The following is a 19,332-nucleotide window of genomic DNA, read 5'->3' as shown; positions in this document are numbered from 1 at the left end:
TGTTTTTGTGTTCAAAAGCAGTGATTTATGTCACTGATAGCAGGTGAGAAATAAGCAGTAAGACAATTCCAAACTGTTTTGCTCACTGTGGTTTCGAGCTTGGAGGTGCCTGAAATGGCCAGAGGTGAAAATGGAACAATTTCACTACTTCAGCCAGTTAAGAACTATGAAGAGTTTGAGGGTATTGACTGTCATCTAAATTTTACAATGAAGGTGAAGATTTGGAGGATGTAATTGCTGATAACATTGTATGAAGGCAGACCATTAGTTGTCTGTACTGATTTGTCTGCACTAGTTGTCTGTACTAATTTTATTCATTACATACACTGCATGAATTCTGCTATTGATAACTATTAGGGACTAATGCACAGTTTCATACTACTAATTTGTTCTGTATTTCATTTAAATACATAATTTGTTGCTCAGTTTGTCTTTTTTTTTTAATATACCTTTTTAACTATTTCCTTGAAACTTGCGCTATTTGGGGCAGCCACTTAACTGGTCAAAATGGACTGGTCGTGATGTGACCCAATTAACTGGAATCCACTGTAATTTAAGCATTTGTAATGTATTTTTCATGTTCAATCTAAAATGTATGTGTTTATTTATAAAGTGATAAAAAACATTTAGGTGAATTTTATGCAGTGAGATGATGCTCAGATAATACAAAATATATCATAGTGATGACTTGTCCAGCTAATTCGGCCAACTTCACGTGTATGACTGTGAAAGGCTTTTGTAAGGATTTTTATGTAATATTAAACTTTCTTTTTCAACTTGGCTGTTCTGATTTCAAGATACAGACAGACAGACATACTTTATTGATCCTGAGGGAAATTGGGTTTCGTTACAGCTGCGCCAACCAAGGATAGTGTAGAAATATAGCAACATAAAACCATAAATAATTAAAATAATAATAAGTAAATTATTCCAAGTGGAAATAAGTCCAGGACCAGCCTATTGGCTCAGGGTGTCTGACACTCCGAGGGAGGAGTTGTAAAGTTTGATGGCCACAGGCAGGAATGACTTCCTATGCTGCTCAGTGTTACATCTCGGTGGAATGAGTCTCTGGCTGAATGTACTCCTGTGCCTAACCAGTACATTATGGATGGGATGGGAGTCATTGTCCAAGATGGCATACAGCTTGGACAGCATCCTCTTTTCAGACACCACTGTCAGACTTACATTAATAATTTTTAAGTGCCTAGACTGTAATGCAAAAATGGCAATAGTTTTGTAGTATCCAATATTACTGGTAAATACATCACTGAACACTGAAACAGATAGCAGTACACAGGTCCTTGCAAAAAGATGCAGCTCCAACTCTTTGTTCACATAAAAAGTATTGTAAGGGATTTTGATCAATTTAATAGAGAATTTTTATTTGTGAATCACATGCCCCTTTAATCATAGTAGAATCCAAAGAGCAAGGAAAATTGTAAAGCATAAAAATCTAAAAATTCAAAAACTGAAATGTCAGCAGTTAAAAAGTATTCACCTCAGTACTTGGTACTTAAGCTCAGTATTTATTGGAACCACCTCTCACAAATATTACAACCAGTAGTCGTTTTAGATAAGTCTCTTGTAGCTTTGCACAATGCAATGGAGCAAGATTTGCTTTTCCTCCTTGCAAAATTGCTCAAGCTGGGCCAGGTTAGTTGGGGAAGGGCGGATCAGCAATCTTGAGGTCTTCCAAGAGATTTTTGATCGGGTTAAGGTCAGGACTCTGACTTGCTACTCAAGGACATCAATTTTGTTCATTTGAAGGCACTCCGTGGTTGCTCTTCCAGTGTGCTTTGGGTCATTATCCTGCTGAAAAAATGAACTTCCTCCCCACTTTAAGCTTTATGGCAAGGGCTAGCAGATCTTTATTCATGATTCTCTGTGTGGTTAGCAGCATTCATCTTCACATCAATCCTGATCATATTTCCAGTCCCTGCTACTGAAAAGCATCCTCATAGCATGATGCTACCTCCACCATACTTTGCAGTAGGGTTGGTGTTACCTGGCTGATGCGCAGTATAACATGTGCTGCTTGGTGTTGAGACCAAAAAGTTCCACTTTAATTCGACAAACCACAAGACCTTCTTTCTCATTGTTACGGTATCTTTTAAGTGATGCTTTACTAAGTTTTTACAGGCAGCAAGGATATGCTTTCTTTTAAAGCTAGGGCTTCTTCCTTGCCATTCTTCATAATACCTTTTTGTATTAGAGTTCTTAGAGATTGTGGAGCCATGAACTTCATCTCCAGTTGCAGCCACTAACTTATGCAGCTCACTCAGAGTGACTTGGTGTCACAGTAGCCTCTCTTACAAGTGCTATTCGTTTCCAGCAAATAAGTTTAGAAGGGTGCCCTGACCTAGGCAGTGTGACTGTGGTTTCATATTTTTTCCAATTTTTCATGATGGACTGAGGTCCAAGGTATGTTCAATGCCATTGAGATGGTCTTGTACCCTTCTCCAGATTTATGTTTCTGTATTATCATTTCCCTGGCTTGTTTTGAATGCTCTTTTGTCTTCATTTTGGTTTTGTCTGTTGAAAATCCACAATACTGTTGGACCTTACAGAGAGAGGGGTTATGAATTCATTGAAAACAGATGATCCTGGAAACCAAATCTATGTAAAACTCTGTAAAGAAAATTACAATTAACCGAATCAAATGCCACAATTATTAAAACTATTCAGATGCTATATGACAACCCTACTGCTAGGATTAAAATCAATGGATATTTATCAAATAGTCTTGCCCTAGAAAGGGGCACGAGACAGGGTTGTGCATGGTCACCGCTACTCTTCGCATTATATCTGGAACCATTAGCTCAATACATCAGACAACATGAAGATATCAGGGGAATTACTATTAAAGGGACAGAGCATAAATTGGCTTGTTACGCAGATGACATTTTGATCTATCTAGGGCAACCAACATACTCTTTACCTAGATTGATGCAATTCTTTGAACAATATGGTCAATTATCAGGATGCAAAATCAACATAGATAAAACCCAATTACTTTCATATTACTATAGCCCACCAAGAGAAATTGAAAGTAGATATCCCTGGGCATGGCAAACAGTCTTTCAAATATTTGGGCATCATTATGCCAAAAGATTTGGCAAAATTATCAGAATGTAATTATCAGCCTTTTTATATATAAAAAAAATTAAGGAAGATATGCAAGATGAAACCTGATTCCTTTTTTCAGTCTCAGTTCAAGGATTGAGTCTATTAAAATGAAAAAAACTGCCCAGACTATTATATCTCTTTCAGACCCTACCAATAGAGATTACCGTAATCAAAATCAATTCAATGAATGGAACAAGATGTTACCAAGGTATATTTGGCAGGATAAAAGGCCTAGAGTTCATCTCAAAACTTTGCAATTAGCAAAGGAAAAAGAGGGATGGGGTCTACCTTCTCTTAGAGATTATTATTTTGCAGCACAGTTGAGAGCTGTGATATGTTGGTACAACCCATCATATGACGCTCAATGGAATAACATTGAGGAGCGGGTACTTCCCATCCCCATACAAGCAATTTTGGCTGATAACAACCTAAAAAGATACATAAGTACTATTGATAACCCATGGGTGAAATTGACTCTTTAAAATATGGAAACCTACTATAAAAGAATATAATCTAGAGGGAGATATTGCAATTCTTAAATGGTGTGCATGTGACTTGGATTTTACACCAAATAAATTGGATGCTAGATTTAAGGACTGGACAGCTAAAGGAATTATGTTCTTTGCAACATAATGAAAGAAGGAACACTGTTCAGTTTTGAAATGCTTAAAGAGAAACACATTAGAAAAACAAGATTTTTATTGGTATTTACAGATGCGACAATATATTAATAAGACGCTTAAAAATGTAACCAAGGCAAATGCATGCTTGATAGAGCTTTTTAGAAAAGCATATAATTCAGATAATGGTAGTAGAATCATTTCAAGCATGTAAAAGGGGTTGTCAAATCTTAAAACACATTTGACTTCATATATTAAAACAAAATGGGAGAAGGAAGGAGGGATAATTATATCTGAGGAAAAATGGACAATAATATGGAGGTATCAATGGAAGTGTACCAGTTCATAGAAATGGAGGGAGTTTGGATGGAAAAACTTGGTAAGATATTTTATTACACCCTCTCAGAAATCCCATTATGATAGTAACCTTCCTGTTTGCTGGAGAAATTGTGGAAATCAAAATGCAAATCATTATCATACTTTTTTGGGACTGCCCTGTTATCAAAGACGACTGGAGGGGGATACACAATGCCCTCCAAGACATCTTTAAATGTGAAATACCCTTAGAGAGTAAGACCATGTATTTTGGATATATACATCAAGAATGGTTGAAAAGAGATAAATATTTAATGAATATACTGTTGGTGGCTGGTAAAAAGACTCTTACTAGGAAATAGTTATCACAGGAGAGCCCAACTTTAAATGCATGGATGGAAATTACAATGGACATTTTCAAAATGGAGAAGATAACAGCATCTGTTAATCATAAGCTGGAACAATTTGATTCATACTGGGAAAAATGGTTTAACTACATAATGCCTCATAGGCCTGATTTTATTCTCACAAATCAATGAATATGTTGTAAAAGAAAAGATCACTCCCTACTTGTAAATAGTTTTTTCCTTTTTGCTTGTTTTTGCTCTCCACTCTTTTCTCTAAGTGTATACCTCAGATAAAGACTATGTGGAGATTTGTGACATATATGATTATATGGTATATATGTACAATGTCTGAAATACATCTTATGGAAATGTTTGTTTGATGATGAACTTCAATAAAAAAAATTAACAAAAAAAAAGAAAACAGGTGATCCTCCAATTTTCTACATCAACACATTGGGAGAGTTGGTGAGGTAATACAGTCAACCTTCACTAATCCGACTACCTGTAATCCAGTTCCTTCTATAATCCGGCACTGATTTCAAATTTTCCGTGCAACTGTAATTTCAAATTTCCTGGGCCACCGTACCAATCTGCTGTGCATTGTTTTGGTTGCGCTAGATCTGTTCACGTGTTGGCACATTCTTGTAAGCACAGATAGGCGATTCCTGCTTGTTTTCCTGCATTTATTAATATCATATGCGTGAGGCGCGGCCGCCCGGCACCCGCCCATCTCACCTGCCAGCGGTGGGGGAGCTGGCGCACGCTGGGTCGGTCCACCTTCTCACTCACCTGCTGGCAGTCGTGCGCTGCCCTCCGGCGTGGCCCGGCCAGCGCTCCATTCTGTTCTGCCTATGACCTCAGATCAGACATGGCGACCTGAATTTAAGCATATTACTAAGCGGGGGGAAAAGAACCTAACAAGGATTCCCTCAGTAACTGCAAATGAAGAGGGAAGAGCCCAGCACCGAGTCCCCGGCCACGTCGGTCATGTGAAATGTGGCATATAGAAGACCTCCTTTGTGTCAGTTTCAGCACCAGTTCCTGATGCTTCACTTTTTTTTCAAGATGAAGATGTTGATGATCCTGACAACCCCACACTTGCAGACATGTAACTTTGCCTGAAGGTATATTAAACGTCTCACCTTAGAAGCGGAAGTGCTCAACTGTTCTGTATAAGTTAATTCCTGTACATTTACCTGTACCCCTTATTTTATCTGTGCCTGTATAGTATATTACTTTATTAAAATTTCACTTGCTACTCATTTAATATTTCTGTTCCGTTATTATCTAGCTTGTACTGATTTACATGATATTTTTAAGGTATGATGAGGCAGATAGCTATGCTTAATGTGATCCTTCTGTAATTCAGCATTTTCAATAATCCAGCGCTCCACAGGTCCCAATGGTGCCGGATTAGTGAAGGTCAATCTGTATATTGCACCTGGGGAAAGTTAGCATCGTAATTATGAAAAGATTAATACTTTTTTGGCCTCAATTTTGTTTTTTAATTTTTAGCAAATTACTGACAGGTTTTGGAACTTTTCTATTGATTTGATATGATGCACTATGTTATGTAGATTTGCTCAATCCTCAAATATATTTTAAATTTAGAAAATGAGATAGTAAAATGTGAAAATATTTGTGAGGTCTGAATACTTTTTCAAGGCACTATATGTTAGATAAAGGTTTTGTTCAATGGAATGCTAGAAATAAACTACTTAAGAGGCTGTGACTATATTCCATTTGGCACATTCTGATAGGCCATTAGTTAACAATATTTTTGGCTCTGGGTTTGAAACCAGCTGGGTTAATGGGAAAAACTCTGCCTGCTGTCCTACAAGAATTCAGTTTGAGTTATCTTTGTCCAAACTGTGCAAACATGATAAAGCTAATATCTATTGGGACTAGTTTGGTACCATGTTGTTATTTTTGTAGAGAATACAAATGAATGCAGGCAGTAAAAATTGCCACATCAAAGCCGGATTGATCATGGAGTTGAGTCACTTTATTCGGAGAGTGAACTTGTGTTTTAAATCTGTGTATATCGAGTTACACTGAATACATGAGTTGTACTATCACTATTACCTTCCTTTGTTCCAAACACTAAAGAAAGAAACAAGAAGCTGGAGGAATTTGGGGTTAGGCAGCATCAATGGAGGGGAATTAATTGACATTTTTGGTTGCTATCCTTCATTTGTGTCGAGTTGTAGTGATGGCCAGTATAAAGGGGTGAGGGGAAGGCATAGAGCAAGAGCTGACAAGTGATATATGGATCTGTCAGGCAGGTGGAGGAGGACAGAGTTGAACTAGCAGCAGAAGCTGGGTAGTGATAGCTGGAGGTGACTAATCAATGCACACAAGATGTCTTAAGGCCAAATGAATTGGTAAGAAAGGAAGATGGAACATGGAAGCACATAAGAAAAGTAGGGTGGGCAGATTGGAACACTAGGGAGAGGAGACCTAGTGGGAGGAATGGATGGGCAGAGGTGGAGTGGTGGTGAAAGGGAAAGAAACCAGGAATCTATGGTGGGTACAGGAAGAACTGGGTAGACCCAGAGAAGAGAGAAAAGAGGGGAAGCAGTTTATCTGAAATGGGAGATTTCAGTGTTCATAACCATTGCATTGTAGACTGTCCAGGTGGAATATGAGGTGCTGTCTTCTACAGTTTGTAGTTGGTGTGTAGCCTTACCCTGGCAGTCAAAGAGGCTGAGGAGAGACAGGTTGGTGTGGAAATGCAGAGATGAATTAAAGTGGCTGTCAACCAAGAGAAGGCCATGGTGGACAAAGTGGTTGCCTAGTCTGTGCTTTGTCTCACTGATGAGACCATGGAAACTAGTGATATTTTCCATTCACAATATTTCCCATTAGATTTTCCACCAGGAAGAAAATTGCTTGGACTTTTTCAGTGCAATCCAATTATGCAAGCTGTGATGTTAATTATGAAGATATCTGCACTAATGACACTAATAATTTTGTTTGCAGTTAAAGCATGAACCCATCTGTCAAAAAAATGCTAACAAGAAGAGGAAGACCTTTGACTCCAGTAGACAGAGAGCTGAAGGAACTGATATTCCCACCCTAAAGCCTCTAAAGCCCAGGGTAGGTAGACAACAGTTTATAAAACTTTAGAAGTAAGGTATTATTTATTTCTATCACAAAAAAGCAATATTGTTTTTATTTCAGCTGAATTGACAATTTTCCATGATCATGTAGTGAAACCTCCAGATTGTGTCATGAAGAGCAGATAATAGAATATATTAATTTTTCAGGGAAACATTGCAGAATGTAGTTAAGTCATATGCTCAATTGAAAATTTTTATTTACTTCTGGCCGAAAACGCTACCAACATTCAAAGTAAATTTATTATGAAAGTACAGGTGTGTCATCATATATAATCCTGAGATTCATTTTCTTGCATGTAATCACAGTAAATAAAAGGAACACAATAGAATCAATGGAAGTCTGCACCCAACAGGGTGGATAGCAACCAGTGTGCAAAACATAAACAGCAAAAAGCAAATACAAAAAAAAGAGGAAAAAAAATAATAATAAATAAGCAATAAATATCAAAGCGTGAGATGAAGAGTCCTTAAAAGTATTTCCATAGGTTATGGGGACAGTTCCATGATGAGGTGAGTGAAGTTTTCCCCTCTAGTTCAAGAATCTGGTGGTTGAAAGGTAATAACTGTTCCTGCACCTGTGATGTAGGTCTAAGTAAGGTCGCCTTACTAATGGCAGTAGTGAGAAGGGAGAACGGCCTGGATGGTAGGGGTCCTTGATGTTGGATGCCGCTTTCCTGCGACAGCACTACATATAAATGTGCTCAGTGGTGGAAAGGGTTTTACCCATGAAGGACTGGGCCACATCCACTACATTTTGTAGGCTTCTCTGTACGAGGGCATTGGTTTTTCCATACCAGGCTGTGATGCAACCAGTCAATATACTCTTCACCACACATCTGTAGAAGTTTGTCAAATTTTTAGATGACATGCTGCAGCTTAATAAACCTTTAAGAAAGTAGAGGCGCTGCCATGCTTTCTTTGTAATGGCACTTGCGTGCTGGACCCAGTACAGATCTTCCAAAATGATAACACTGAGGAATATGTGTAGAGTTGAGAAGTTTGGGTAGTGTAGGAAACCAGCAAGGTCAGTAACCAAAGAGTAAAGGTATTTGTTATGAAAGGACCAGAGAAGAGTTGGAGCAGAACAATCCTAAGCAAATTTTACCTACTTGGAGTGTATTTTTACTTTCCTGGAATGTGTCACCTGATGTGCAGTTGAAGTGATTTTAATAATAACTCAAAAGGGGAATGAATAAAGATTGTTGGGATGATTTGTAGCCTAATGGGAAGGAATAAAAACTAATGGGTTGTTTCAGTCAGTTAGTGTTTAGCTAATTGGCTTTGTGCCATAATCTTATTACTGTTTCATGACTGCTTCTGCAAATAAGTTTTTTGCAAACATTATGAATAAGTGCTTTTTGAGAAATTGATTTGGGATATTAAACTAGCTTCTTCCCCTGTCATGAGATTTCTGAATGGTTCATAAAACCCATGAACTCTACCTTATACAAAAAGTGAATAAATACTTATTTCTGTAATTGATAGTACAGCATGAAGTACATTAGAAATGTTCATTTTTGAAGGGGAAAATAGCTTTTTAAGATGCATTGAAAATTGCCAATGTATAGTTATCCATATTGAAACTGAACTTTTCATTTTGTCATGCTGATAGTGAGTTTCTATTGAAGCATGGAACAGGAAATAAGAATGAATATGACTACATGCAATACCTGTTTAAGTTAATGTGCCAATTCAATTTTATATCCTTTAGCCAGAGCCTCCCAAAAAGCCCTCAAATTGGAGACAGAAGCATGAAAGCTTTATTGCTACCATCAGAGCAGCCAAAAAGGCTACCCTAATAATAAAGGAAGGGGGTACTCCACCACCCCCACCACCACCCTTATATGATCCAGGTATGGCATTTCCAAGTAGTATTTTAATTTATTAGTTTTTAAAGAAGGTTTAATAATTTAGTTATTAATACAGAGCTAATATTTATTTGTCTGTTCTACTTTTAAAATTGGTTGATCCAATTTTGTTATTGTTTTTGCTTGTTAATAATTTTTCACTTTTTCTTTGGTCTGTTTATAGCAATTTCTATTTTTGCAGTTTTTATTCTTAATGACTGCACTGTTTTGGTGGTGTTGGCGTGTGGTTAAGGCGTTCGTCTAGTTATCTGAAGGTCGCTAGTTCGAGCCTTTGCTGAGGCTTGCGTGTGTGTCCTTGAGCAAGGCATTTAACCACACATTGCTCTGTGACGACACCGGTGCCAAGCTGTATGGGTCCTAATGCCCTTCCCTTGGACAACTGGTGGTGTGGAGAGGGGGGACTTGCAGCTTGGGCAACTGCTGGTCTTCCATAAAAAATAAAACCTTGCCCAGGCTTGTGCCCTGGAAACTTTCCATGGTGCAAATCCATGGTCTATCGAGACTAACGGAGGCCTACACACACACCGTTTTGATTTTGTTTCCAAATTTAATTTTTTCTGGGACATTTCAATACATGTAAAACAAATGAAAGTCGTTCACTGTATCTTATTAGATATATGTACAATAAAAGATTATCTTTGCTAAGATTTACTTTTTCTAAAGTAGTATTATTTCTAGACCATAACAGTGCAACTTAAGTTTTGTGAAGTTCCTACTTATATTTTGTGTCCTGATCACTGTAACCCATTTCTGTGAACATATGATTTCCATATAAATACACAAAAAAATGTAACTTAATTCTGCAATACTCACGACATAGGAAAATGTCAGTTTTGCAGAACTCTGGCTAATGATCAGATTTTGTTGTGGAAGTAGGTAGAGCAAAAAGACTCAAAAGGACACTTGAAGACAGGAAGTAATATTACAAAACATGGAGCTTGAAGAGGGAATTCTGAATGGTAGTGATAGTATGTTTAAAGAATGCCATCTTCAGACCCAACAATGGAATAAGGTGAAAAGAATCTATCAGCACCCCTTAATAAGAAACTTCAAATAGATATTCACTTCACTTTCAATTTCAAAGAAAACGATCATAGCTAGTGTAACTTTTCTTCAGGATTATTTTATTCTTCCTGGAATTGTTTGTCTGATTTACAAGTATGTGTATGAAGTGAAAAACTTGTTTATAGCATCATCACTAACACATATCATCATATATGGAGCATTCACAAGAAAAACATTAATCATAAGTTATCCACATTTTTTACCAAAAAAAATGCAATTAGAACAAAAAAAGTCTGTTTTAATGCAGGGCTGTTGAAGTGGTCACACTGCTGCTAAGCTGTAGTGATCAAGTTTTTGCTAGTTGGTTCAAGAACACATGGTTAAAGTGAAGTAGCTATAATAGATGGGAGCAAAATGAAGTAACTCAATCATGGCTGATTTATTTTCCTCCTCAACTCTTTTCTCTTTCCTATACTCGATGACTTGATCTCCATAGTCATTTGTGGCAGCAAATTCTACAGATTCATCACCCTCTGGCTAAAGAAATTATTCCTCATCTCGCTGATAAGGCGAGAGCTATTGTAGTCTGACATACTGACCTCTACCTGGCCGAGGCACAGCGACAACTCTGATACCTCTTATTTACCCCTTGATCATGACCCCACTAAGGAGCACCAGGCCACTGTCTCCTATACCATCACCAACCTTTTTAGCTCTGGGGATCTCCCAACCACTGCCACCAACCTCATAGTTCCCACACCCCGCACTTCCCATTTCTACCTCCTACCCAAGATCCACAAACCTGCCTGTCCAGGTAGACCCATTGTCTCAGCTTGCTCCTGCCCCACGGAACTCATTTTTGCATACCTTGACACTGTTTTATTCCCCCCTTGTTCAATCCCTTCCCACCTATATTCGTGACACTTCTCATGCTTTGAATTTTTTCACTGATTTTAAGTTCCCTGGCCCCCACCGCCTTATTTTCACCATGGACGTCCAGTCCCTATATACCTCCATTCCCCACCAAGAAGGTCTCAAAGCTCTCCGCTTCCTTTTGGATTCCAGACCTAACCAATTCCCCTCTACCACCACTCTCCTCCGTCTAGCGGTATTAGTTTACTCTCAATAATTTCTCCTTTGGCACCTCCCACTTCCTCCAAACCAAGGGTGTAGCCGTGGGCACCCGCATGGGTCCCAGTTATGCCTGCCTTTTTGTTGGCTTTGTAGAACAGTCCATGTTCCAAGTCTATACGGGTATCCGTCCCCTTTTCCTTCGCTACATCGACGACTGCATAGGCGCTGCACTCATGCTGAGCTCGTTGACTTCATTAACTTTGCCTCCAGCTTTCACCCTGCCCTCAAATTTACCTGGTCCATTTCCGACACCTCCCTCCCCTTTCTTGATCTTTCTGTCTCCATCTCTGGAGACGGCTTATCTACTGATATCTACTATAAGCCTACAGACTCTCACAGCTAATTGGACTATTCCTCTTCCCACCCTGTCTCTTGCAAAAATGCTATCCCCTTCTCACAATTCCTCCGTCTCTGCCGCATCTGCTCTCAGGATGAGGCTTTTCATTCCAGGGACGAAGGAGATGTCTTCCTTTTTTAAACAAAGGGGCTTCCCTTCTTCCACCATCAACTCTGCTCTCTCCCATTTGCACCTCTCCCATTTCCCGCACATCTGCCCTCACCCCATCCGCCTACCACCCCACTCAGGATAGGGTTCCCCTTGTCCTCACCTACCACCCCACCAGCCTCCGGATCCAACGTATAATTCTCTGTAACTTCCGCCACCTCCAACGGGATCCCACTACCAAGCATGTCTTTCCCTCCCCCCCCCCTTCTGCTTTCCGCAGGGATTGGTCCCTACACGACTCCCTTGTCCATTCATCCCCCCCATCCCTACCCACCGATCTTCCTCCTGGCACTTATCTTTGCAAGCGGAGCAAGTGCTACACCTGCCCTTACACTTCCTCCCTCACCACCATTCAGGGCCCCAGACAGTCCTTCCAGGGGAGGCAACACTTCACCTGTGAGTCGGCTGGTGTGGTATACTGCGCTCGGTACTCCCGGTGTGGCCTTTTATATATTGGTGAGACCCGACGCAGACTGGGTGCCCGTTTCACTGAACACCTACGTTCAGTCTGCCAGAGAAAGCAGGATCTCCCAGTGGCCACACATTTTAATTCCACGTCCCATTCCCATTCTGATATGTCTATCTATGGCCTCCTCTACTGTCAAGATGAAGTCAAACTCAGGTTGGAGGAACAACACCTTATATACTGGCTGGGTAGCCTCCAACCTGATGGCATGAACATTGACTTCTCTAACTTCCGTTAATGCCCCTCCCCTTATTTAGTTTTTTTTCTCTCTCTGCCCATCACTCTGCCTGTTCTCCATCTCCGTCTGGTGCTCCCCTCCCCCTTCCTTTCTCCCTAGGCCTCCCATCCCATGATCCTTTCCCTTCTCTAGCTCTGTATCCCTTTTGCCAATCACCTGTCTGGCTCTCAGCTTCACCCCACCCCCTCCGGTCTTCTCCTATCATTTCGCATTTTCCCCTCCACTTCCTACTTTCAAATCGCTTACTATCTTTCTTTTCAGTTATTCCTGACGAAGGGTCTCGGCCCGAAACGTCAACAGCGCTTCTCCCTATAGATGCTGCCTGGCCTGCTGCGTTCCACCAGCATTTTGTGTGTATTCCTCATCTCTGTTTTAAGGGACATCTAATCTGGAGCTGTGCCCTCTGGTAGTAGGCTCTCCAATTTTTAGAATTAACCTTCCCACATCCACTTTTTCTAGGGCTTCTATAATTGATAGATTTCAATGAGATCACCACTCATTCTTCTAAATTCCAGTGAGTACAGACCCTATTCATGAAACTGTTGGTGTGGGACTTTAGGCTTCTGTACCTTCTATCTGAAAAGATGGGATGGCCTGGATGGTGTGGTTTTTTTTTTGATGATTTTGCCTTCTTGAGGCAGTGTCTCCTGTAGGTACTACCAGTGATGGAAAGGGATGTACCCATCATATATTGGGCAAAGTTCACTACTCTTTGCAATTTCTTGTGTTCCTGTGCATTCCTGTACTAGACCATGATGTAACCAGTCAGAATATTTCCAACAGTACAGCTATAGAAGCTTCTTAAGAGTGTTCAATGACAAGCTGAACATACTAAGAAAGTATAAGTGATTTCCTTTTGATTATATCTATGTGTTGGGCTCAGGACTGGTCATCTGATATGTTAATACACAGGAATTTAATGCTGTAGACTATCTCCACCACTGACCCCTCGATGTAGACTAGCACATGTTTGCCTTTCTGAAATTACAATCTGTTCTTTGGTTTTGCTGGCATTAAGTGATTATTCTTGTAGCACCACTCAACCAGGTAACCAGTCCTACTCCAGTAAACTGACTTACTTGAGGGTTTGGGGTCTGATGTTCCTGTTGTTTCTCCTTGTGGGTAATCTGTTTGGCTTTTGTGCGAGGGAGGGGTTGGGGGCTACCATATAACTACTTATATGATTTTCTGTATTTCATGGCTATCTGGAGAAGACAAATCTCAAAAGAGTTGTATTCAGCATACATACTTTGATAATAGCATAAACTTTTGAACTCGTTGTCACCTGTGATCTGGCCAACATCATGTCATTGACAGATTTGAAGATGGCATTTGTGTCAGAACCACTCCCAGTTCTGCAAGCATGATTTTATCAGGGAATTGTATAAAATATTTTTTCTTTTGCCTGCCTGTTTTGCAGTTCTGTCGTTTTAAAAGTTCTTCATTCTTTTATCCTTCCTTATTTATGTAGAGCCCCTTGAGTCTTTTTAAAGTTCTGATTTTAACTTTTCACTATTTTGAAAGTACTCCACCCCATCTTTAGAATGTCCAACGTGGATTTGTCTACATTGAAAATAATTTACTGCAATTTTGCGTATACATTTAATCATTTTATGCTTTCTAATTTTCTGCTTTTTCCTCCAGTTTTAACTGACTCACTTTGTATTTCGCAGTCCCACTACTAACAATACTTAACACAGGCAAGGAAGCAGAATGTGTTTCTAAATGCTACATTAAAGTCATTTGGTCTTGAATTAGAGATTTTCCAACTGTTCTACCCACATCTTCTCTGCTACTGAAAGCTCTCTTTCCCAATTCTGACAAATGTTCTTGGATCTGAAGCATTAATTCACTTCCTCTTTTTTTTTCAGTGGCTTGTCCAACTTGCTGTTTCCAACCAATCCTAGTTGTGTGTGAGATATGTTTCTTGGCATGGCAGTGGTCAGAAAGGCCAGAAGAGTTGAAATAAGTGGAAATTTGGCAATAAACAAAGGGTCTTTAAAGTTACATTATAGAAATTTAGTTGAAGAAATAAGAAGTGAACTACCCTGTAAATAGTTACTGATTATGGAGAGTCAAAGTTGACATACCTCTTTTAGTGAGGTTTATTTTCAGTGACCAAAAGTAACCAACTGTGAAACAATATCTTGGAACAAACAGAAATATAACTTGGAGTTGATTTTTTTTTTTCATTTCAGCTTTGTTAGGTCCTGCTCATCTATTGTGAGCCAATTACTGTAAATTACCATGTGCCTCTACAAGTTGTCTGTTTTGTTGTAATGCTGAGTATTTTCTATCTAGGAAGGTTTTAAATAATATCGTGCTTTGGTTAGCTAGGTAAAATTGGGTTGTTTTTGTGAGCTATATTTTTCATATGCACGTGCATCATTGGTTTTGACTTCACATCTGAAAAGCCTAAAGGAATTTAACCTGTATTGACAAATAATCTCAGTTTTCTTAATGCAAATGTCCATTTTTGTTCTTAAGATTATGTCCAGTGCCCTTATTGTCAGAGAAGATTTAATGAGAATGCTGCTGAAAGACACATTTCTTTCTGCAAGGAACAGGCCGCTCGTGTGACCAAGCCCAAGCATTCTAGTGCAAAAGGGAAGCAAAGCTCTCTAACACAGGTAAAGGACAAAAATATTGTGTTATTTCATGATAATGTACTGTAATTCCTTTTGTTAATTTTTGAGAAATTTAAGAGATTTTAGTGCCTGAGAGTTTTCTTGCTAGTAACTAGAATATCAGTTTTAAAAATTCATGTACAAGGTTGTAAGTAAAATGGATTTCTTATGGACATGAATTAAAAACACAAAATGCTGACAGGACTCAGCAGGCCAGACAGCATCTATGGGAGGAGGTAGTGACGACGTTTCGGCCCGAAACGTCATCACTACCTCCTCCCATAGTTGCCGTCTGGTCTGCTGAGTCCTGCCAGCATTTTGTGTTTTTATTTATTTCCAGCATATGCAGATTCACTCGTGTTTCTTATGGACATGTATGTGTGGCTGTGATGATTTTGAGTGCAGAGTCACTGATGAGGAGCTGAGCAGCATTGACACTAGCTTCCTGTTAGAGTAGAACTTCTGTAATCTGGCACCCTCAAACTCTGGTACAGGACTAGCAAACTTTTTGAACAGCTAGATGGTGCTCCCATCAATAACCCGCACTTTTTTTTTGTCTTAGCATATTACATGACAATACCATAAATTGTTCAGTTTGTGTTTAATTTGATTCAGCATGTCAAAACAAACAATATACAAACGATCTTGTCCAAGTCCCACTTATACCATGAACTAAATGAATGAGATGCAGGCATTTTTGAGTAAAAGATCATGAGTGATATTGTACTTATATTTCACTGTGTGTGCTCCAGAAGCCACTTCCGACTAGCTGCTTAATGATGGTGACTGAAAATAAGTTTATTGCTTGGCTTATCAAAAAATGTATTCTATATATAATCCAAAATTGATGGGCATTATGAATCCCATTTTATAATATGTCTCAACTGTCATTGAGTTTGATTAGAATTGTTATCAGATGACTGCCCTGAAACTTCCAAATGCTATCATGTTCATTTAAGATTATGATTATGAATTATGGTTGTTGAATGTGTTCATTGTAAGGGACTGGGAAAATAGAACGAGCAAAAGAAGATGAAACTGTTGAGGATTATCAAATAATTTCATTCACCAAAATCTCTGGTACAGATAACTTAAAATTAGTTGTAGCCTGTGGCTCCACCTCCTGCTCTCCATTTCTCTTGACAGAAATTAAACAGTTTGCATTTTTCACTAGTCAATTATGCTTGGAACCAATCTCTTGTTTCTTTATTATTTTGTTCCACTTGCTGGGTTGAAGTTTTTATTTTACTGAAACACTGGCTTAGTGACTAGCACTGTCTTCTGATAGTCAGAATACGGTGCGTTAATCCAGAGACCTGTGCCTCAAAATCTGGGCAGTGGCTCAGTCCTAGACTGCAACGCCTTACGGCTTTCAGATAAGCCAACGCAGTAATTCCTTTGACAGCAGAATCAGCAACTAGTTCCCAAGTTCAAAGCAATTAACAAATGAAATCAAAGAAATATAGATTATGTATTGAGTTGTGATCTTGAATATATTGCCTAATAAATGCTGATTCAAGAGTAGTTTTCTAAAGTAGAATTATTCCAGCAAACTGCAAAAGGCAATCAATTGTTACAGTCTGGAGGAGAGAAGCAAGGATGAGGGGCAAACTGAATGAGGCCCAATGAGTTCTTTCTCTGTGCCATACTGTGAGTTATGAATAACTAGTTCTTTGACTTGTCTTAATATAGTACAAATCTCCAGTGCTTAAGAAGACTAACTCTCCAGTTTCAACACCTAATGCATCGACACGTATTCCCCAACCTTCTCTTGGAAAAACTGTAACAGGTATATGGATTTTTATTTGTTTCTATTAGAGTATATGTTTTTCCTTTTAATTTTTGAACATCAAATGTTTAAGGAGATGAGGTTGGTGGGGGGGGTGAGTTGATAAGCAATGGACACGTAATGGGTTGGAGTGAGACAAAGTCATCTCAACTCGTTAGCTGGTGCCAATGTATGCCTCAGGAGTGTTTTAAGATGGGATGAAAAAAACTTAAGCAGATTGAAATCAAGTACTCAGGCACAGTTTGGAAGCATTTGAGACCCTTCTGGCCTGAATCAACTAAATTGTGAAAGAAAAAGATAATTTAAGATTTTCAGAATGTTCTTTCAACTATTTTCAATATGATGCTCAAACATAGGGAAAATTTTAACTTGTTTGCCACCTTTTATTAAATATTTAAAATTGAGTCACTTTCTGTAATTATACCCATGCAAATTGCTTATTTGATGAATTAGTTAATTCTTAAATACAATATTTTAATTGTCAATGTTTTGAAAACCCAACTGGCACCACATTGCTATTGTAGGGGCTGGCAAAGGAGGATCCATTTTAATGTTATTTTCATATTTATATTGATTTGTAAATGTTTTAATGTGTTGTATATAATGTTGTCTGTTTTAATTTTTTTTAACTGCATACATCGCTTTTAATAACTTTTAAGCATTTTCTAAGACATTTATAAAGAAGTTTTCTCACTTTGAGAAATAAAACCTGGTTATGAAACGATTGTCATGGTTTCTGGAGAACGTTCAAAAACCTAGTTATCCCTTGGGTTTTATTGCGTAATTCTGAGTGTGGAGGGTCACTTCATGTTTGGTCCAGGTAATTTCAAGAAGCAGGCAGTGTTTAGTCTGAGCTAGCTGACCATCTTTAATTGTTATTCTTAAAAGTGTGCACACTCAACTGTGATCTTCAAACAACTCCTTGGATATTACTTGCTGCACGTGTGCTGAAAATGTGGAGTAATTGAATATGGAAACTGTAAACTATTAACTATAAGCGTGTTTTGCTGCAATACAACTGTTCCTTCATTCTCCAAACAATTTAACATGTGTGGTCAGTTTCTGTTAAACAGCCTAGGAAAGATTGGGACCTTTGGTTTTAAGTAAAAGGTTGGAAGTTATACTATTACTCCAAATGATGTCTTAAGATACTGAATAAGAATTGTATCTTAAGACATCATTTGGAGTAATAGTATAATAAGAGTAGTAAAACTCTGAACTTCCATTTAGATACTGTACATGTGGGGAAAACATCAAAATAACTTGATGTTAGTAGCTGCAATAATTTATCAAAGTTGTAACAAATATTTTGTTTGCAGTATTTTCTACCACCAAAAGTAACTTGCCATCAGCCAGTGAAAATAAGCTTCGAGATGGGTCACCAGTAAAACGGACTCCCTCTGGTGCTGGTAATATTTCTGGAGCAGGAAGTCAACCCACTAGGTGAGGATGTAGCAATGAATATAGAGTAAACTCTATACTAAGCTTGTTAATTTACTTTAAATTGATACAGATCTGCTGCAGAAATTTAAATAAAATGCGTAGACTGTTGTATTATCTTTTTGCTCCAGCAATGTGATTTGAACTGGGCAGAAGTTAATGAGTTGAAAGCAATTTCTCAAAATGGCACAGTTTCTATTTGACTTTACACTTCATAAAGCAGTGCCATAAGACATAGGAGCAGAATTAGGCCATTCACCCCATCGAATCTGCTCCACCATTCCTTCATGGCTGATCTCGGATCCCACTCAACCCCATACACCTGCCTTCATACATCTGCCTCCTTCGATGCCCTGACCAATCAGGAAACTATCAACTTCTGCTTTAAATACACCTACAGACTTGGCCTCCATCACAGTCTGTAGCAGAGCATTCTACATTCACTGCTCTATGGCTAAAAAAAAAAAGTCCTCCTTGCCTCTGTTCTAAAAGGTCACCCTTCAATTTTGTGGCTGTGCCCTCTACTTCTGGATATGCCCACCATACGAAAAACATCCTCTGCACATCAACCCTATCTGGTCCTTTCAACATTCAGTAGGTTTCAATGAGATCCCCACGCATTCTTCTAAATTCTAGTGAGTACAGGCCTAAAGCTGCCAAACACGCCTCGTGCATTAACCCCTTCATTCCTGGAATCATCTTCGTGAACCTCCTCTGGACTCAGTCCAAT

At 38.8% G+C, this 19,332-nt stretch overlaps 1 protein-coding gene across 3 annotated transcripts in view; it reads left to right on the top strand.

The window, feature by feature from the left end:
- Positions 1-19,332, top strand: part of zc2hc1a (zinc finger, C2HC-type containing 1A) — a 67,744-nt gene that overhangs the window by 24,418 nt on the left and 23,994 nt on the right. For all 3 annotated transcript variants that reach the window (XM_073040047.1, XM_073040037.1, XM_073040056.1), the window contains 5 exons: positions 7,391-7,507; positions 9,242-9,383; positions 15,234-15,376; positions 17,066-17,162; positions 18,482-18,605. In XM_073040047.1, coding sequence (XP_072896148.1) covers positions 7,391-7,507; positions 9,242-9,383; positions 15,234-15,376; positions 17,066-17,162; positions 18,482-18,605 — 623 coding nt within the window. The remainder of the gene's footprint in view (positions 1-7,390; positions 7,508-9,241; positions 9,384-15,233; positions 15,377-17,065; positions 17,163-18,481; positions 18,606-19,332) is intronic.

This window comes from Hemitrygon akajei, chromosome 1, assembly GCF_048418815.1.
Source record: "Hemitrygon akajei chromosome 1, sHemAka1.3, whole genome shotgun sequence".
Classification (NCBI taxonomy): Eukaryota; Metazoa; Chordata; class Chondrichthyes; order Myliobatiformes; family Dasyatidae; genus Hemitrygon; species Hemitrygon akajei.
Note: the sequence above shows the minus strand (reverse complement) of the source record. Positions and strands in the feature narration are given on the sequence as shown.